The sequence below is a fragment of the Rhamphochromis sp. 'chilingali' genome (assembly GCF_963969265.1).
Source record: "Rhamphochromis sp. 'chilingali' genome assembly, chromosome: 18".
Taxonomy (NCBI): Eukaryota; Metazoa; Chordata; class Actinopteri; order Cichliformes; family Cichlidae; genus Rhamphochromis; species Rhamphochromis sp. 'chilingali'.
In genome coordinates, this window is record NC_137945.1 from 35016125 (window position 1) to 35038351 (window position 22227).

The 22227-nt window shown below is 42.5% G+C and overlaps 1 protein-coding gene and 1 long non-coding RNA gene across 2 annotated transcripts; one reads left to right on the forward strand and one right to left on the reverse strand.

The window, feature by feature from the left end:
• The first annotated feature begins 852 nt into the window (after positions 1 to 852).
• On the forward strand, positions 853 to 3101 carry LOC308386413 (uncharacterized protein). Its single transcript, XM_080865918.1, has 2 exons — positions 853 to 872; positions 996 to 3101. The coding sequence occupies exon 2, from the start codon at positions 1020 to 1022 to the stop codon at positions 2079 to 2081; it is 1062 nt and encodes a 353-aa protein (XP_080722044.1). The 5' UTR covers positions 853 to 872; positions 996 to 1019; the 3' UTR covers positions 2082 to 3101.
• A 1838-nt stretch (positions 3102 to 4939) lies between these two features.
• Positions 4940 to 5911, reverse strand: LOC308385874. Its single transcript, XR_013969664.1, has 3 exons — positions 5841 to 5911; positions 5557 to 5756; positions 4940 to 5045 (listed from the first exon to the last, which is right to left on the reverse strand). It is a non-coding gene; the product is annotated as an uncharacterized lncRNA (long non-coding RNA).
• Between the last annotated feature and the right edge of the window lie 16316 nt (positions 5912 to 22227).

The window sequence follows — 22227 nt, forward strand, 5'->3', positions numbered from 1 at the left end:
TTCAGTGTCTCTATGTCATGTCTATGGAAGCCCGTTTCCGCCATAAAAAAAAAAAAAGATCCATAACTCGGAATTTCGAGTTATTTTCTCGAAATTTCGAGTTACTTTCTCGAAATTTCGAGTTACTTTCTCGAAATTCGGACTTATTAACTCGAAATTTCGAGTTATTAACTCGAAATTTTGAAAAAATAACTCGAAATTTTGAGTTAGCGCTGCCAATAAGAAATCTACGTGGCTGATGTCATTTCCTTGTTACCCGGAAGGATATGGCGCAAAGGGGTGCGCACTCAAAACTGGATCGTGTCATGAGCTACTGTATTAACAACAAATGGCGCCAGGTTCTTCAGTTTTGAATGCCTTCCTACAAATGATAACTGGATAAAAGGTATATAAAAACAGTGTGACCGCGATTGTTACGTACAAAGTTGAATAGCATGCAACGTCAGGGTTAACCAAAGGTACCTATAAGGTTTCTGTTACACGCTAATGACACCTGTTATGTCTGATGAAACAGACGTTTTGCTGAAAACATGCGTAATAAGTGTACAGCACTGTATAAAACAAAATCACAAATCACCCAAAACAGGGAATATGACTGACAACTATATAAAAAAGGAACAAAACCAATGAAACTGTAACCAGACAACTGAGAAAATGTGGGATTGACTGTATTGTGATGCTGATTGTAGTTACAATGCAAATGGACACTTAAAAATGCAGTTCCCACTTCTCCACCATAGTCAGAGCTCATAATGTAGGTAGGCACAGATACTTTGATGATAATATGGTGGCTTTATTTTAATTTTGTAATTTTAATTTACATCCTTCCTTACAGCATGGGAGACTTTATACAGACCTTGGAGAATGAGAAGGTACTTAATTCCAACAAGATACTGGTTGAAATGCAACTTTTCCTCATTGTTCTTAAGTTAAAAATAGGATTGTATTTTCAAGGCTGGTTGTTTCAATAAATTAAATTATTTTTCCATCTTTAGATTGATGCCAGTGTCATAAGTCTAATGACAGATGAGGAGCTGAAGACTTATTTGCCATCATACGGTGATCGTCTAGCAGTATTTGGATTTTGCAGACGGAGGGGCAGCAGCCGCAAGTCAGCGCTTTTTGAACGGCTGAAATCCAAACTGTCCAAAAGAAAATTATCTGAAGAGGATGGCAGTAGCACACGGCAAGAAGAACATTCCCAAACAACCCATAAAAGAAATGCTCTGAAGAGAAATAGAAAAATAGAAATAGGATGGATGCATTATGATGAAGACACTGAGGTTTTCAAGCAGGTTAGAGCTAGACGAGGAGGAGGAACAAGAAAAATAGACATTTGCAAGGATGCCAAGAAAAGGGACATATTACAGGTTGCAACAGGCCTGTTCTTTCCAGATGGAGGAAACATTCAGGGGCCCTTAACAGATTTTGACTGTGATCTGAAGGATTATCAAGAGATGATAGTCGATGATGCATTGACAGTAGGAGAACTTTATCATGTCACAAAACTTAATATCCTCAGGTTCTACCTCACCACAAAGAAAAAACAAAATGACAGCCTTCAGAGCTCCAACCCAGGTTTGCATCCATCTTTAGAAATTGAAGCGAGTCCTCAAAACCAAACCTCTTCTTTTACTGTCACTACAGTCCAAACATCTGCTCCATTTGAAACAATCAGCCATGATGTGACATACATTGAAGACACTCCAAACGATAACCTTCCACAATCTTCCACGCAGTCTCTAAGCGCTAACACTTCTCACAGCAGTGACATTATTTTTGTTGGCCCCTTTTCTGACAGTGAGCCAATAAATTTGGATGACACCCAGATTTTTTCTCCACAACCTGGTCCATCCAGTGAGAGAGTGAGGAGAGTAGTGGTGGTCCACAGAGGGCAGGTAATGTCAGAGCTCATTTCACATTTTAGTGATAAGGACCTTGAAGATGTCGACATCAAAATCCAGGTCTTACTGCCTGATGGAACACCTGAAATGGCCCATGACGATGGGGGAGTTGTGAGAGACTGTCTTTCAGAATTCTGGAAAGAATTCTATGGCCAGTGCACCACTGGAAACGTTTAAAAAGTGCCCTTCTTAAGGCATGATCTTGGGCAACCGGAGTGGGAGAGTGTGGGCAGAATCATTGCATTTGGATGGGTTAGAGAGAAATATCTGCCTGTGAAAATTGCACCTGCCATTCTGGAACAAGCTGCCTTTGGATATGTAAAGAGTGATATTGTGGAGAATTTCCTTAAGTTCATGCCTGACTCTGACGTACAGTGTTAGAGGCGTGGCGATCAGACTTTAGCACCGTGGACCAAGAAGAACTTATAGACATACTTGATAACCACAGCTGCAGAAAGATACCAACAGCCTGCAATGCCACTGAAGTCCTATTGGAGCTTGCACACAAAACACTTGTCCAAGAGCCTGCCTATGTTATTGAACAGTGGGCAAGAACACTCAGCACTGCATGGGAAAGCCTTTGTGATCTATCTTCAGTTTATGAAACCCTCCAACCAACTCTGAGAAAAGTTCTCAAGTGTCTCACTTTCCCTGAAACAATGACGGCTCACCAGAAGCTGATTCAGAAATATCTAACTACATATGTGAAGAATGCTGAGAAGGAACATTTGTGTTTGTTCCTCAGGTTTTGCACAGGTTCAGATTTACATCTGGGAAAGAACATCATCATTGGGTTTAACGAACTGAAAGGTTTCCAGAGACGACCTGTGGCACACACATGTGGGTGTGTACTGGAGCTGTCGATAAATTATGACAGCTATCCTGACTTCAGATCGGAGATGAACAGTGTGTTGGAATCAAATGTGTGGGTTATGGACATTATATAAAGGTTTGATTCACGGACAATGGCTTAAAAGCCATTGTTGTTTTACAACAGATTATATTTGAGTTGTGAACTAAGACTAAAGTGTTCCCATGTGAATGTCACAGCAAAGGTTTCAGGTGTTTAAAAACTGAGTTCCAAGAAAAAGTATTTGGTGAAATACCACTGTAATGCAATTTGAGGTACTTCTTTGTGTTTCTGTGTTTTCCTATTACAACTGAGGCAATATTTTTCTAAACACTTGTGAAATGCATTTCTGCAGAGGTCTCAGAGTCTGGAGACCATTTATAAGCATTCCCATTTCCTCAGTCAGCATGTGTGCATGTGAACAATGAAAGCAGTTTTTCCACCTTTTATTCATTTTTTCTATTATTTGAATCCAAAATCAACTTTAAAAAATGCATTAGGTTAATTTTAATTTGTCAAATTTTATTAATGTAATGTCACAAGATGACATGTATTGTAGTGGTTCACCAGAAAATTAGAGATTGAGACCCCTGCAATATGTAGTATATAGTACATGTAGGAGATATATGCAATATCTCCTACATGTTTTATCATCGTGCACACATTTTACAGTTTACAAGTCAGGTTTTACTATATCATTGTATTTTATTACAGTTATGTTTGTACAGTTCTGTTTAGCCATCTGGGTTATGGTGACTTTTGCTAAATTGAATGGCCATAAGGCACACCTATATGCTTTTATTTTGGATTTCTGTGAAATCAGCAATTGCTTAGCTGAAGGTTGATTTTTGGTTGGCTTTTCCTGATTTTTGTAATGGAAAAAAACCCTTGTGTATCATAGCCCCCTTTTTCAAAACTGCATAGCCAATGGGGTAGTTATTTAAAAGATATTTTCCTATATTTTGGTTTTCATGTTTGAGCCTAATGTATTTGCTTCATAGTGGTTTTAGACCACACGTTCTTATTCTTTAATTGTAGGATATTGTTATCAGATCTTGCCATATTATCCTCAATCTCTTTTTATTGTCCCATTCTTTTTGTATTTTTAATAATTATTGAATTTTTGCAAAACATATTGCATATTTTTGTTGAGTGTATTGTCGTACTTTTTCCAAGTCTTGTGCTGGCAATTAGCTTTTTATAAGAATACTTTAAGGTTTTTTATGTTACTGTAAATACAGTACAGTTATTTTGTTTTAAGATAAGATGATGGCAAAAGATCTGTGTTTTATAATAAAGTGTTCAATGAGACAAGTTACATCTTTCATTTTGGTAATTTCTGGGTTTTTATTATTCTGAGGCGCAATCCAAAAAAAAAAAAACCATAGGCCCATAAATCTCACTTAGTTAGGTTATCCATATGCTAAAAAATATATAATTATACTGCCCATAATCAGGAAAACAGTCAGTATATATAAAAAGTCTCAGCAGTGAAAAAAAATGACAGTGAAAAAAATTTTTTTTACTGCTACATAACCAGATATTTCAAAACATCAATAATTACTCAAATAAAAAGAAAGATGAAAAAGCATATTTACAAAAAGTTGAAATCATAATTCCAAGGTGACATGCGCTGCATATCCTCCAAATAGCAGGTCTAACAGACATTATGTTTACATATGTTTTAATAATAAGGCTTTTAAAACAAAAAGTTGGTTTGTTAATTGAAATAAACCATCCAAAAAAAAAAAAAAAAAAAAAAAACCCTCCAAAAATTAAATACAATTTTTATAGCCTTTTTCAATTGGCCCTGTTTGTGAAATACATTTTCAGGCCCTCAAAACCCATGTATGTGTGCCCCAAAAACGACAACCATCCAAAAATTAATAACTCATAAAAGTTTACAGTTTAAATATGAAAATACAGCATTAAAAATGCATAACGATGTCTAACCTTTAAGGCAAAAGCTCCAACTCAGTAAGCATCAACTGCCTTAGCTTTACATACAGATCCACTGTATGAAACACATCATCTGAGAAGTCCAGGTTATGTTCTGACATGAGTTCTACACAGAGATGAAAGACATCCTCTTCACATGGAAAGTCTTTGAACACGCATTCTTCAAGGCAGGCTTCAACTTTGTCCATATTGAGATGTTTGAGACAGTCCCTCGCGCCATAAATGTCTGGGAGGGCATACATAAAAGATGGTCGGCCATGAGGACTTCAGGAGTTGTGGACTGGGCGCATTCTGTGGTCATTCCAGGCCAAAGCAACTTCATTTAATTCTTCCTAGATGAAAACAAAATGAACAAAAGAAACATTTTCAGGCATACAGTATGAAAATGTTAATGTACAAAAGCACAACATTGATTTTCTTAGCTTACACACCATTAATGTAGCTTTGAGCTACATTAATGATATCTATCTGTATATATATATATATACACACATACCTATATACACACACACACACTACACACACACACACACACACACACATATATATATCATGAACAGACAGATACTTATTTACTTAGTTTTGCCCCACCAAAAATGCTAACCGAGTACAGAGAGAGGCCTAAACACATAAATAATCAATGTGTTATAATGTATAATTGTGTTCCTTGATATATATGTGGAATTTTTTTTTTAACAAAACAGTTTTTTTTAAAAAAAGCACTACTTTTCACGTGTACTTTAATATATCTGATGTTTCTATAATATACAAAGGCCGTGTGAGTTGTTACAAATTAAACAGTTACAATACATGTCGTTTACACAATCACCTATGTAAACTCACCTGTATAATGTGAAGAAAACAGAACTGGACCAATGATTTGTCCAAGAAAGAGTCTGAGAAGTGGCCATCCTCTCTTAGTTTGTCAAATAGTTCAATCCAGTACTGGATACACTGGCTTCGTAAGATTAGCCACCATCTTTCAATGCGTTGATTTCCTGTACTTGCTCCAAATATGACGTGCTCTCTTTCTGGTTCATTGTCTGTAAAGTGCAAAAATCATTGCATGTGAGCAACATGGACGTTTTCTGTTCCTAGATCTAATCTCACTTGATCAGGGCAACCACCTTGTTGAATCACGGCATCCATGAAGTAGCCAGCAATTACTCTCGGGTCATTATTTGTCTTGTAAGCGTCTAGCCATATTACACTCCTTGAAAATCTGTCAATGCATCCACTGATTGCAATCCCAAATGGCTTCAGTTTATCGTAGCCGTCGATATGCCACACATAGTTGGGGCCTCTGCTATGATACACTCGCCTCCACAGTCGTCTACGTGACCTCAAATCCACACCTTCTCCATCGAATAAACGGAGCAGAAGACGAACGGTTTCTCTGTCAGTAACAATGCCATTCATCCAACACTTCTGGTGCATCCAACGATACCCATGACACTGTCCTGAGGTTGCCAATTGTGCTTGTATAAAAGCTGCCACCTCTCCCACCTCTGTTTTGTTCTTTCTGCGCCAAAGTCGGTTGTTGTGTAAAATCCTTTCAAGTGTACGGAGGCTGATAGTAATGCCATGTGATTCAGCTAATAATGCAAGAATCTCCTCATTTGTGAAGCCACGCTTAAAATACTCAGCAATTTGTGAATTCATGATCCGTATCTGTAATACTGTTAGCATTTCTGTAGCATTTGTAGCTGAGGGCTTCAGCTTCCGGGTAACAAGGAAATGACGTCATTCACATAGATTACTGATTGGCAGAGCTAACTCGAAATTTTGAGAAAATAACTCAAAATTTTGAGTTATTTTTCTCATAATTTCGAGTTATTAAGTCAAAATTTCGAGTTGCTAAGTCGAAATTTCGAGAAAATAAGTCGAAATTTTGAGAAAATAAGTCGAAATTTCGAGTTAAGTATCCTTTTTTTTTTTCAGTGGCGGAAACGGGCTTCCATACATGTCATAGAGAAACTTTGCCTTAAAATCTTTTACTGAGAGCGAGAGAAAAAACAAGAACAGCAGGAGGTGTGTAAAATGATGCAGCAGAAGGGACTGAGAATTATTTACTGAAACTATCTTAACCCAACTTAACTGTCTAAAAAAAGACCATTAAAAGTCCTAATAAGGGCTCTAATTGTTGACTATCTTTATCCTGAGGTTAACACCTTTTGACAATGATGATAAAAGCCAAACCAAGACAGTTGTGAGTGTTTTCTAGGGAGTTTCCAGTCGGGGTGCACTTTGTATTCAGCTAGCTCCAGGCTGGAACACTTTTTTTGGCAAACCACACTGATAATGAAGGCAAGAAAAGGATAGTTCCTCTCAACGCGTGCGGGGCGAGAGTGTCCAAGTTGAAACATAACAATGTCTTGGAAACCCAGAGACTTCAGCTTCAAAGAACTGGTAATGTTGGTGCAAAATCATCACTGCCTGAAACCATCCATGACTGTTCAGTTTCAAATTCCACACCCATTTCAGTGGCTGCTTTCATGGCAGAGCTGAGACAGTTATTGGAACACTGTGATTTTGGAGGCATACTGGATGAAAATGCAAATGCAGATGCCTTTAGCTGCTTCCCCTTCTCTTGGATCCCTAGTCATTCTAGCTTTCCCCCAGAAACGTTTTTTTATTTAGATAGACTATCCTGCTCTCCTTGTGTGTGTGTATGCTACACAATTCAGCAGTAGCCAAACTCCTCTTGAAATACCGCGCAAAGTCAGGATGTAGCATCCAACTCCTTTTAATTAGTACATGTTTTTTCTCATGGAGTAAAACTGAAATACAAATGACATAGCTACTATGTCTAAAGGGTTATGCCACTGGAAATAGTTAATTCATAAAACATATATTAACTATACAAAGCAATACACAGCATAACTATGTAATTCTGTTCTCAGACATGTGAAGCTAGAGACACCAGCAACCATAGTCAATTGTCTTCCAGGGGCCAGAGCAGGCAACATTGAGGGAAATTTAAAACTGCTGGCTAAGGGTAAACGTAAATTCAGTAAAATCATAATTCAAGTCGGCAGTAATGACACCCAGTTACGCCATTCGGAGGTCACTAAAATCAGTATTTAATCGGTGTGTAATTGTGTGAGCTCCCAAAAAGACAACAAACAAACTAAAAACCAGCAACAATCGACTTAAACATAAAAAATCACAAAGAAAGAACAATACAGTATCCACATCTGAACCAAAGAGTAAAACAATGAAATGTGGATTATTAAATATTAGGTCTCTCTCCTCCAAGTCTCTGTTAGTACATGACTTAATAATTGATCAACAAATCGATTTACTCTGCCTTACAGAAACCTGGTTGCAGCAGGATGATTATGTTAGTTTAAATGAATCAACACCCCCGAGTCATTCTAACTACCAGAAATCTCGAAGCACAGGCCGAGGGGGCGGTGTGGCAGCAATCTTTCACACCAGCCTATTAATCAACCAAAGACCCAGACAGACTTTTAATTCATTTGAAAGCCTGATGCTTAGCCTCGTCCACTCCAGCTGTAAAACTCAGAAGCCAAAAAAACACTTTATTTCTTTGCACGTTGTCTTTTAAACAACTGCATCCTCCCCTCTCCTGAATCTCATACACAAAACATGCAGTTTCTCTTGAATCTAATGCCACTTCTTCAAGTGCCACTTTTTCTATTTGGTCACATTAGTTAAGGTGGTCTTCAGAAATTAATTGTCATATTTGCTTAGTAATTTGAACAATTGTCACTCCTATATCTTGTCTTTTCAGTTTTCACACATATAGCACCATCTTCAGGTTTAGGGGGTACTATCAGGGGTAATAGTTAGTATGTAGTAGATTTCAAGAGTTTCTGCTGTTTCCCATTTTCTGCATACAGTGGGGCAAAAAAGTATTTAGTCAGCCACCGATTGTGCAAGTTTCCTCACCTAAAATGATGACAGAGGTCAGTAATTTGCACCAGAGGTACACTTCAACTGTGAGAGACAGAATGTGAAAAAAAAATCCATGAATTCACATGGTAGGATTTGTAAAGAATTTATACGTAAATTAGGGTGGAAAATAAGTATTTGGTCACCTCAAACAAGGAAAATCTCTGGCTCTCACAGACCTGTAACGTCTTCTGTAAGAAGCTTTTCTGTCCCCCACTCGTTACCTGTATGAATGGCACCTGTTTGAACTCATCATCTGTATAAAAGACACCTGTCCACAGCCTCAAACAGTCAGACTCCAAACTCCGCCATGGCCAAGACCAAAGAGCTTTCGAAGGACACCAGGAAAAGTATTGTAGACCTGCACCAGACTGGGAAGAGTGAATCTACAATAGGCAAGCAGCTTGGTGTGAAAAAATCAACTGTGGGAGCAATCATCAGAAAATGGAAGACATACAAGACCACTGATAATCTCCCTCGATCTGGGGCTCCACGCAAGATCTCATCCCGTGGGGTCAAAATGATCATGAGAACGGTGAGCAAAGATCCCAGAACCACACGGGGGGACCTGGTGAATGACCTGCAGAGAGCTGGGACCAAAGTAACAAAGGTCACCATCAGTAACACACTACAACGGCAGGGAATCAAATCCCGCAGTGCCAGACGTGTTCCGCTGCTGAAGCCAGTGCATGTCCAGGCCCGTCTGAAGTTTGCCAGAGAGCACATGGATGATACAGCAGAGGATTGGGAGAATGTCATGTGGTCAGATGAAACCAAAGTAGAACTTTTTGGTATAAACTCAACTCGTCGTGTTTGGAGGAAGAAGAATACTGAGTTGCATCCCAAGAACACCATACCTACTGTGAAGCATGGGGGTGGAAACATCATGCTATGGGGCTGTTTTTCTGCCAAGGGGACAGGACGACTGATCCGTGTTAAGGACAGAATGAATGGGGCCATGTATCGTGAGATTTTGAGCCAAAACCTCCTTCCATCAGTGAGAACTTTGAAGATGAAACGAGGCTGGGTCTTCCAACATGACAATGATCCAAAACACACCGCCCGGGCAACAAAGGAGTGGCTCCGTAAGAAGCATTTGAAAGTCCTGGAGTGGCCTAGCCAGTCTCCAGACCTCAACCCCATAGGAAATCTGTGGCGGGAGTTGAAAGTCCGTGTTGCTCGGCGACAGCCCCAAAACATCACTGCTCTCGAGAAGATCTGCATGGAGGAATGGGACAAAATACCAGCTACTGTGTGTGCAAACCTGGTAAAGACCTATAGTAAACGTTTGACCTCTGTTATTGCCAACAAAGGTTATGTTACAAAGTATTGAGTTGTATTTTTGTTATTGACCAAATACTTATTTTCCACCCTGATTTACGAACCACCTCAGCTGGCTCCTTTCGATGTGGAGCAGCAGCTGCTCTACTCTGAGCCCCTCCCGGATGGCCGAACTTCTCACCCTATCTCTAAGGGAGAGGCCAGCCACCCTTCGGAGGAAGATCATTTCTGCCGCTTGTATCCGCGATCTCGTTCTTTTGGTCACTACCCACAGCTCGTGGCCATAGGTGAGGGTAGGGACGTAGATCGACCGGTAAATTGAGAGCTTCGCTTTTACACTCAGCTCCCTCTTCACCACGACGGACCGGTGCAGCGTCCGCATTACTGCAGCTGCAGCCCCAATCCGTCTGTCGATCTCCGGCTCCCTTCTCCCATCACTCGCGAACAAGACCCCGAGATACTTGAACTCCTCCACTTGGGGCAGGAACTCATCCCTGACCCGGAGTGGGCACTCCACCCTTTTCCGGCTGAGAACCATGGCCTCAGATTTGGAGGTGCTGATCCTCATTCCCGCTGCTTCACACTCGGCTGCGAACCGTTCCAGTGCGAGCTGGAGGCCCTCACCCGATGAAGTCAACAGAACCACATCATCTGCAAAAATCAGAGATGAGATTCTGAGGCCACCAAAGCGAAAGCCCTCCGCCACTTGGCTGCGCCTAGAAATCCTGTCCATAAAAATTATGAACAGAACCGGAGACAAAGGGCAGCCCTGGCGGAGCCCATCACCCACCGGGAACGAGTCCGACTTATTGCCGGCAATGCGAACCAAGCTCTTGCAACGGTTGTATAGGGATCGAATGGCCCATAGCAATGGGCCAGACACCCCATATTCCCGCAACACCTCCCACAGGACACCCCGAGGGACACGGTCGAATGCCTTCTCCAAGTCCACTGTAGCTCAGGTGGCAGAGCAGGTCAGCCACTAATCAGAAGGTCGGTGGTTCGATCCCAGGCTGCCTCCTGGCTGCATGCCAAATATCCTTGGGCAAGATACTAACCCCGTGTTTGCCTACTGGTGGTGGTCAGAGGGCCCGGTGGCGCCTGTGTCCGGCAGCCTCGCCTCTGTCAGTGTGCCCCAGGGCAGCCGTGGCTACAATGTAGCTTGCTATCGCCAGTGTGTGAATGTGTGTGTGAATGGGTGAATGACTGAATGTAGTGTAAAGCGCTTTGGGGTCCTATGGACTAGAAAAGCGCTATACAAATGCAGGCCATTTACAAAACACATGTAGACTGGTTGGGCAAACTCCCATGCATCCTCAAGTATCCTGGAGAGGATAAAGAGCTGGTCCAGTGTTCCGCGACCAGGACGAAAACCGCATTGTTCCTCCTGTATCCGAGGTTCGACTAACGGACGAACTCTCCTTTCCAGCACCCTGGCATAGACTTTCCCAGGGAGGCTGAGGAGTGTGATCCCCCTGTAGTTGGAACACACCCTCCGGTCCCCTTTCTTAAAGATGGGGACCACCACCCCAGTCTGCCAGTCCACAGGTACTGCCCCTGATCTCCACGCAACATTGCAGAGGCGTGTCAACCAGGACAGCCCTACAACGTCCAGAGCCTTCAGGAACTCGGGGCGGACCTCATCAACACCAGGGGCTCTGCCACCAAGGAGTTGTTTAACTGCCTCAGTGACCTCGCCCCCGGAAATTGGCGGGTCATTCCCCTCATTCCCAGACTCTGCTTCCTCCTCGGAAGACGTGTCAGTGGGATTAAGGAGGTCCTCGAAGTATTCCTTCCACCGCCTGACAATTTTCTCAGTCGACGTCAGCAGCGCTCCGCCAGCACTATACACAGTGCAGGTAGAGCACCGCTTTCCCCTCCTGAGACGTCTGACGGTTTGCCAGAATCTCTTAGAGGCAGTCCGAAAGTCTTTTTCCATGGCCTCTCCGAACTCCTCCCACACCCGAGTTTTTGCTTCAGCCACTGCCCGAGCCGCATTCCGCTTGGCATGTCGATACCTGTCGGCTGCCTCCGGAGTCCCACAGGCTAACCAAGCCCGATAGGACTCCTTCTTCAGCCTGGTGGCTCCCTTCACCTCTGGTGTCCACCATTTGGTTCGGGGATTACCACCACGGCAGGCACCAACCACCTTGCGGCCGCAGCTCAATGCAGCAGCTTCGGCAATGGAGACGCTGAACATGGTCCATTCGGACTCAATGTCCCCAGTCTCCCTCAGAATGCTGTTGAAGCTCTGCCGGAAGTGTGCGTTGAAGATCTCGCGGACTGGGGCCTCTGCTAGACGTTCCCAGCACACCCTCACTACGCGTTTAGGTGCACCAGGTCTGTCCAGCGTCTTCCCCCGCCACCTGATCCAACTCACCACCAGGTGGTGATCAGTTGACAGCTCAGCCCCTCTCTTTACCCGAGTGTCCAGAACATATGGTCGCAGGTCTGCTGATACGATTACAAAATCGATCATCGACCTACGGCCTAGAGCGTCCTGGTGCCACATGCACTTATGGACACTCTTATGTTCGAACAGGGTGTTCGTTATGGCCAAACTGTGATTAGCACAGAAGTCCAATAACAGAGCACCGCTCGGGTTCAGATCAGGGAGGCCGTTCCTCCCAATCACGCCCCTCCAGGTCTCGCTGTCGTTACCCACGTGAGCATTGAAGTCTCCCAGCAGGACAACAGAGTCTCCAGGTGGAGCACCCTCCAGCACCCCGCCCAGGGACTCTAAGAAGGCTGGGTACTCTGAACTGCCACTCGGCGCATACGCGCAGATGACAGTCAGGACCCGTTCCCCGACCCTAAGGCGCAGGGAACAAACCCTCTCGTCCACCGGGAAAAACCCCAACGTACCGGCAGCAAGCCGAGGGGATACTAGGATACCCACCCCAGCCCGCCGCCTCTCACCAGGGGCAACTCCAGACTGAGACAGAGTCCAGCCCCTCTCCAGGAGACTGGTTCCAGAGCCCGAGCCATGTGTAGAGGTGAGCCCGACTATATCTAGCCGGTACCTCTCAACCTCACGCACTAACTCAGGCTCCTTCCCCACCAGAGAGGTGACATTCCATGTCCCTATTGCCAGTCTTGGCAGCCAGGGGTCAGTCCGCCAGGGCCTCCGCTCCTGGCCGCCACCCGGCACACAATGCACCCGACCCCTATGGCGCCTCCTGCGGGTGGTGGGCCTGCGGGAGGATGGGCCCATGTCTCCTCTTCGGGCTGTTCCCGGCCGGGCCCCATGGACTAAGGCCCGGCCACCAGACGCTCGCCCTCGGGCACCCTCCCCCGGCCTGGCTCCAGGGCGGGGCCCCGGTAACCCTATCCCGGGCAGGGTAAACTGTTCCCTCGGTGTCTTTTTCATAAGGGTCTTATGAAAACTAGTTCATGAATTTATTGCTTGTAGGCTGGACTACTCCCTGAAAAATCCAAAATGCTGCATCAAGGGTATTGACTCCTACAGTATATTGGCTTCCCTTCATTGGCTCCCTGTTAAATCCAGAATAAAATGTAAAGTCTTTTTACTCACATACAATGTCTTGTACAGCTATGCCCCATCTTATCTTAAAGCACTTTGCTCTCAGACTGCTAACCCTGATGCAATTCCACCCCATTGAACCCATCACTCCAACCATACCTCACCACTGTCTGAATGGAAAGATAACCAAACTATTCAGTTAGCTCATGATTCTTATCCATATATTCCCTAAAAACTGCAAAAACGATTAAAATGATTTATGATGCTTCTGATAGTATTTTACTTAATATTACAATAAACACTGGATCAGTGACACACACACACACACACACACACACACACACACACACACACACACACACACACACACACACACACACACACAGGCCCCTTGCTTGCTTGTATAATAGCAAAGCAGGTCCGGTGAGAAGAGGTTTTACCATGCATGGAAGGTTCAGTTCTCCTTTTTAAATCCAGAAAGCCAATTCCCTTACCTTCATATCTCCAAGCCACACACACATATACACTCATATACACAATACCACAGAGCTCTCTGCTTCCCTGGCTTTCCCTCTCTGATTGCAATTAGTGAATTATGCACTTGGACTTCAGCCAGATACGCAGAATTCAATTATTCATGAATGCTAATAGGCAGACTCTCTCCCTCTCTCCCTTTTCATTTCTCCAAAGCCCTCCTGGGCTCTTGCTCATATAGCCCACACCAGAGAGGCAATATAGACCTTTTCACAGAGGCATGTTAATAGGAGTTGCTCTCTATTAAAACAAATGATGACATTGTCTGTAAAGCACAATACAATAAGTCATTTTAGAGGGATTACTTTAGCCTTCCCCCAGGAAAAGCAAGCACAAACTCAATACAGCTTTGGAAAGTCAAACTAAACTGAATAGTTATTGATGTTCAAACAGGTACCTCCAATACAGGAAGGCTGGAACTGCCTCTCTGTTAAAAAAGTCCTATATCTGATCCTGCAAGTATTATCCAGTAGGCAAACACAGCTTAGATGGAGTCAGGGACGAGACTTGCAAAGCTCTAACTGCTACTCAGCCCTCCAGATGTCGATGCAATGTCCTCTGAAGGCACTCTTGACCAGGGTGGCCCTCTGGCCAAGTCCTCTCCCTCTTCAGCAACACCCATTATCAGCAGGTCTATTCTAAAGCCATGCACTTGGTAACTAACTGGGTTTAATTTAGTGGCCTGGAAAACTAAGTTCCAAGGATCCCTTCATTTTTAAGGCTAGAATAATCCACAAAAGGGCTTATGAGTGTTGCTATTGTAATACATAGGTATTACATAGGCTTTACTGTTTCACAAAAGGTTTAAAAGGGATTGGGGATTGCAATTATTTCCCATGAACAAGGAATTCCCAGTAAGCACGGGTCATAAGCTCGCGTTGATTAAGTCCCTGCCCTTTGTACACACCGCCCATGTGTCCACAATTTCAACTTTTTGAATACGCGACATTTTACTAAAAGAATTTAACAGAAGCAAAGCAAAAGCCAAATAAAATAATGTTAATATTCACAGACACAAATCACTTGGATACTAAAACATATCACCTAATTAACCTACTCTGAGCCAATGCTGATTTTTGTTCTGATCTTGAGAGGAGAGAGACAGAAAAGCAGCATCCCTTAGAAATTCAATCCACAGGAAAATAGTGGAATTTACAATCTAACACAGCAAAAGTGAACACAAAAAAGCCACAAAACATAAAATCAAAGTCGACAGTCTAAACTTTCCCATATAGAAAAGATATATATAAATCCACAAAGTTTGTATCTGTCTTGTGTGAAACTTGTATGAAAAGCATACAAGAGTGAAAACAGATATAAGATCGCTTGAAAAACTATATAAATAAAACTTGTATGTTTTGGATACTTCCTAAAACAATATATGAAAGTAATGAGAACATGGCTACTTTCATGAGTAAATCATATAAGCCTTATATGATTTACTATATGAAGCAAGCCAAATCTGATGCAAGTCTTTTATAAGTTTTTTCTATTTTTTTCCATATGGGCTAACATTTGCAGAGAACACTTTTTCTATGTTATACATTAACACAATTAATTATTAATGAATTAATAATGAATTCTGTTGCAACTATTAAAACCCAAATGCATATTGTTTCCTTCATATTTCTTTCAGTTTTATGCTATTTTACCATGATTTTATTATTTTCTCAGATTTAACATTTGCTCCGTCACACATGAATATTCATTTCAACATGATCTGTTTTTACACTCTCTTTCACATCAGAATAAATCTGATAGATCTGATGTTTTTAACCACGATATGTACTTCCTGTGTCAGAGTGATGCTTAAAACCATTTATTACTTCTAGGCTGGACTACTGTCATTTGTTGCTATCAGGATATCATAATAATTCTTGAAAAGCCTTCAGTTGATCCAAAATACTGCAGCAAGAATACTGACAGGAACTAGAAAGAGAGAGCAGAGCAGAGGGGGTCATCTGATTATTGCCTGGCCAATCCAGTCTGTCGTCTGCATTCTTTACCCTTGGGCATGTTAGTTAGAGAAACTAAGTAGGTGCCTAAAATCTTCCCTTTGGAAAGACAAACCCTGTTTATTAAGTTAAACACTCTACCAAGGATAAAGGAGGACTAGATCTGCGTAACTTTCAACACTACTTCTTAGCCAACAGGCTTCAATTTATCTCAGGATGATTAAAACACACCCTCTCAGATGAACCTTGGCTAGATATAGAACAGGCACTATGCAATAATCTAGAGATTTCAGACCTACCATTTATCAGCTCAAACATCAAACCACATGAATGCTTTAAAAGCATCAACATCAGCTCTTCTTTGACTGCATGGTGAGAGTTTCTAAAAATGACCGAGTCTTTATTGATCTCATGCAAACATACACCTATGTGGAGCAATCCTGACATATTACAGAACAATAACATGATTAGCTTCACAGATTGGAGTTGTAAAGGAATTAAATACTTGGAACATATATTCCATTTGACAGATTAGTTACAGAGTATGGGATCAATAAGAACAGATTCTTAGCATAGCAATAAATTAAATCTATAGTAAAAAATAAATTTAGGCTTAATCAAGTTACAAACACCACCAACTGTGGTACAATTCCTTTATCTCAACCACCCAAGTTATTGTCTAAAACGGGTCTCAGACTCGCATCCCTGGGGCCACTTTTGGCCCACGTCACTAGCGATGTGTCGGTCTCAAATGAAATGGCTCTTAGAGCCGGCTCTTTTTTTTTAATTTTTTAATTTTATTTTTAATACTTTCTCTTTATTGATTTTCATCTTATTTTACATACAGAACTAAAGAGGGCAAGGGAAACCAACACAGTCACATATGTTCGCATATTCCAAAATACACAACGCCTTGTTTTACTTACACATATTACACATTACACAGGTGCATGTTCCATTCAAACAAATTCGCAGCTGTCCCTCTGCATCACAGAGGTATCAGTTTCTAGTCTCTTGACATATAACGATCCCATCATTCCCAAAGTCTCTCTCCTTTCTCCTTCTGTAGCCGCAGTGAGAGGGTAATCAGTTCCATATGATGAATTGTGTTAATAATGTCTATGACCAGCTTCCGTGTGGGGGGGCTTGTCTGTAACCAACACTTAGTAATTGCCTTTTTGCATGCAACCATAATTATTTTCAGCAAGTATGAGTCTCTGTTATTTATATCCTCAGGGATATTCTCAAGGTACATGGTACTAAAGGAGAAGTCCAGTGTTACTTACAGCACATCCATCACCATTTGTTTAATCTCCTCCCAAAAGGTCTTCAGTTTAGGGCATGACCAGAAGACATGGAAGCAACCTGCAGCGACCTCCCCGCACTCCCTCCAGCATGAAGCGCCTGAACCACTTATTTTGGATTTCTGCTTTGGTGTGATGAAGAATCTAATTAAATTCTTCCATCCAAAATCTCGCCATGTTAAAGAATTTGTGGTAGACAACACATTCTTCCACATCCGCAACCAATCTTCCTCTGAGATAGTTATACCTGCTTCTTTTTCCCATCGATGACTGACATATCTTGTTGAGGTCTTTTTCATGGCTGTAAAACTTCTGTATATTTTGCCTATAGTACCTCTTATAATGTTCTCACCATAAGCATCCATAAATATTTGGATCACCCCACTAGCATCTGCGTCAAGCATTCTAATTTCCTTCCGGAAGAAGCTCCGAAGCTGCAGGTAACGATAAAAATCTTCCCTGCCGATCTCGTAAATCTGACACGTCCTCAAAATTGATCAGCTCCCCATGCTTAACTATCTTACAGATCGCAGTGATTCCATGCCTGGACCACTCCCTGAATTTATGGTCTAACAATGCTGGAAGGAAGCGTGGGAGATACGCTGGCCATCCCAGCAACCCTATTTCCCTATTAAGACCAAAAATTTTAATCACATCTGCCCATTTTTTCAGGGAAAAACTTACACATAAATTTTGCATCTGATATGCCTGTGGCAAACTCTCAAGAGACCCCAGAACAGACTGCATTGGAAAATTCATCAAAGAAAGCTCAATGTCCTTCCATTTTGCCTCAAACTTAGAGTTACACCAGCACACTACAGGTCTGATCTGGGCTGCCAGATAGTAAGCCTCAAAGCACGGTAGAGCCATGCCCCCCCACTCACCAGGCAGCTGCATTGTTGCATATTTCACTCTCGGCCTTTTATTTCCCCATATGAATCTTGAGCAATGCATATCCCACTCCCTAAATTGTTTTGCTGGAACCTCAACTGGAAGTGCTGCAAACAAATATAGCAGCTTTGGGAGGATATTTATCTTTATCGCTCTAACTCTGCTGCCCAGATCGAGGGGGAGCAGACCCCACCTCTCCAGATCTTCATATATCTTCTTGTTCACCCGATTATAATTAACTTCATATAACAATGCAGGGTCTTTTGTCAGCAGGATCCCAAAATACTCCATTTGAGATTGATGCCATCCGAATCTATATCTTGCTACCAATTGTCTTGAGGGGTTAAAGAAGAATGTCAAGATTTGAGTTTTTTGAATGTTCAGTCTATAACCAGACAGTCTGCCATATTCTTCCAGTATTTCCATAAGCAGAGGAATTCCCTCTTCCGGGTTTCCTAGCGCTACCAGCACATCGTCTGCATACAAGCAAATTTTATTTTCCACATTCCCCGTTGTAACCCCCTCCAATCGAGTATCTTCCCTGATACATTGAGCCAACGGCTCAATGAAAAGGTTAAAGAGCCGTGGGCTCAACGGGCAGCCCTGCCTGCAGCCACGTTGTAGCGTTATCCGATTTGAGAGGCTTCCATTAACTTTGATCCTCGCTGTTGGAGACATATAAATCATTCTTATACACTGAATAAACCTGTCACATAGCCCAAATCTCTTCAACACATGAAACAGAAATTCCCACCCGACTGTATCGTATGCCTTTTCCGCATCAAGCCCAATGAGAACTGTTCCAGTTTTCCCTTTAAGTATCCGGTCAATAATATGAATGGCCCTTCTGATATTATCGTGTGTTTGTCTGTTACCAATGAAGCCTGTTTGATCCTCCTCTATCAGCGTGGGCATCAATGTACTCAACCTCCTAGCCAAAATCGCGGCAAATAGTTTATAGTCTATATTTAACACGCTAATAGGTCTATAACCTCTGGGGTCAGTTTTATCCTTCCCTGCTTTTGGTATGACAGAGATATACGCCTCCCGCCACGATGGTGGGAGTGCCCCCCCACTCAGAGAGTAATTAAAAGAGGCCTTTAGTAGCGGGATTAAGGGTTCCCTCATCTGCCTATACCACTCTGGTGGAAATCCATCATATCCTGGGGCTTTAAAAGTCTGGAGTTTTGAGATCCCAATGTTAATCTCTTCTGCTGATATTTCTCTGATGAGTTTTTCATTCTGCTGCTTACCTATAAATGGTAGATCTAGGCTGGATAAGAAATTCTGAATCTTATGCTCATCTGCTTTGTCCGGTTGTGTGTATAGCTCAGTGTAATATTCTTCAAATGCTCTCTGAATTTCTTCAAGTTTATTAGTTATCTTATTTGTTTTTAAATTTCGAACTTTATGAATAGTGTTCTCCTGTTGTTGCCTCCTGAGTCTCCATGATAATAGCCTAGCAGCTTTGGGTCCTGCCTCATACCACCGTTGTCTATGATATTTTAATTTTTTTTCAATTTCCTCACTTAAAATTTTGTGGATCTCCTGTTTAACCGGCCTCATCTGCTCCAATACCTGGGGGCACCTTGTAACGGTGTGCAATTGTTCCAATTTTCCCAAATTTTCCTGCAAATCTGACAGCTTTTTTGCTCTGACCTTCTTTAGGACTGCACATTTTGCAATAATTTTACCCCTAAGGTATGCCTTAGCCGCATCCCATAAAATCGTAGGATTAACTGTTCCATTGTCATTGAGTTCTAAATATGTTTTTAACTCCTGTCCCATTTCTCTTTTAAACAAGTCATTATTTAACAGACCTGTGTTAAGCCTCCATAAGGTGTTTTTGGGGCTAGCTTTAAACCCAATCTTCATAGTTAGTCCCGAATGATCAGATAAATCTCTTTGTCCTATTATACAATCCTTCACTCTGTGGAGATCTTTACTAAAAGTAAAGAAATAATCAATCCTCGAGTACATATCATGTCTCGCTGAATAAAATGTAAATTTGTGTTCATGTTTGTGTAAATATCTCCATATATCTATAAGCCCCAACTCAGACAACATTGTTTTTACTTGTTTCTCTAATTTAGTTCCCCTCCGGTCTCGGCTAGTTGTATCCCATTTTGGATGGAGAAGTAAATTAAAATCTCCTGCACATATACATGTACCAACACTTTCTGCAGCAATAAGACTGAATATCTCCTTATAGAACCCTGTACTACTACCAGGGGGTGCATATATATTACACAGCGTGACGTCCTCCTGTTCCATTTTCCCTTTCACCAACACAAATCTTCCCTCTTTATCTTTATGTTCTCCAGTAAATTCAAAACCAACCTTGTTCGGTATCAGGATGGCCACTCCTCTTTTTTTGCCAGATCTATGTGAGGCATAATAGATATTTTTGAATCCCATTCTCTTCCACTTCTCATGTTCTTCCTTTGAGAGATGCGTTTCTTGTAGAAATGCAATATCAATTTTTTCCCTTTTTAGCTTTGAAACTATCTTACTCCTCTTAATGGGATTCTTTATACCATTTACATTCAAAGACAATACCTTATAATACCGCATATGTTCTATATATTTCCAACTTATTTTCCTGCACCAACATAACAATACTCCCAGCCCTCAGAACACATAATAAACACACATGAACAAAGACAGAACTTGTCTTAACCAAATAAACCAGGTCTTCCATAAGAGAGGTTTTTTTTCTCTCCTCTCAGTCTGGGGGAAATGCCACAGCGTGGGGCCCCTCTCGTTTCCTATTTTAAAAGAAAAAGGGAAACTAAAAAACAAAAACAAAAAACATGTGAGTCACCTGCATCGGACCCTCACCACTCTATGCTCAAAGGGGTATCGACGTGCCATATTCCATCACGGCCAGGGGAGGAGGCCATCCAACCATATATCCCCCTGTATTGATCAGCAGCCCAGCGCACCTGTTGTTCCGTTGGTCTTATGTTCATCTTAACAGCGAAACGGGGCGGGTGGGGCGCAGGTGTTACTCCTCCGTACCGACGTCCTCCGTGGGCTGGAAAACCTTCAGCTTTTCCCGTGCGCTCCCGCGTAGATCAGCTGTATTCCCGGCGCGTCGCGGCCCACCCACGCTCGTCGGTAGGATACTGCTGATCATCTCCGCCGTAATGCCTTTGGGCTTTCTTGTGGCCACCGGTCCCACCGTGTATCCGCGTCTTCTTAGATCCGCCGCAGCTTCCTCCGCGTTATTGTATAAGACCATTCCCGAGTCAAAATGAACCCGCATTTTAGTAAGCAGGGTCTGGAACCGGATGGCGTTTTCTTTAAGTACTTTTTTAACCGGGCCATACTCTTTTCTCTTCATTTGTATGTTTTCGGCATAGTCGTGATCAAAGAAAATCCGTTTCTCCTTTATATATACAGGCTTCTTCCATGCAGCGCGTAGGATTTGTTCTTTAATATTGAACTTTAAGAAGCGCACCACCGTTGATCGAGGGGGCGCCCCCGACGGCGGCTGCACTCCCAGCGCCCGGTGAGCTCTCTCTATCCCTAGGTTCTTCTCGCTGCCCAAGTCCACATCGTCCCCCAACTCCGATATCATCATGCTTTCCACATACCTTAGCATGGAGGTGCCTTCTATCTTCTCAGGGATGCCATATATCCATATGTTATTACGGCGTGAGCGCCCCTCCAAATCCGTAACCTTCTCTTGGAGCTGCCTCTGGTTATCCAGCAGCTGAACAATGGCATCCCTCATTCCAATGTCCCATTTCTCCTTCCCTACCATGTTTCTTTCCATTTCTTCCAGACATTTCCCCGCCTCCTCGATCCTGCTTGTGGCGGCGGTAACCTGTTGATTTATCTCGTGTGTTAACTCGCTCATTTGGGCTTTCATGTCCTCTTTCAAACTTGTTCTCACGAGCGATAGCTCCTTCTTCATCTCTGCCTTAAGGTCTTGCATGCCCTCCGCCACTACTTCACTCACCACTTGTCTGAGGGGGCCTAGCGCTGATGTTGCGGCCTCCGCTGCCATCTTCTCGCCCTCTTGCTCGGAGCGTGTTTCATATGTCTTACTCTCAAGTCGCGTTTCTAAGCTTCGGCCTGGGGCTCGTCCCTTCTTATTTTTATCTCCACTCATTATTCTTAAAGGGAAAGTCGCTTTTAA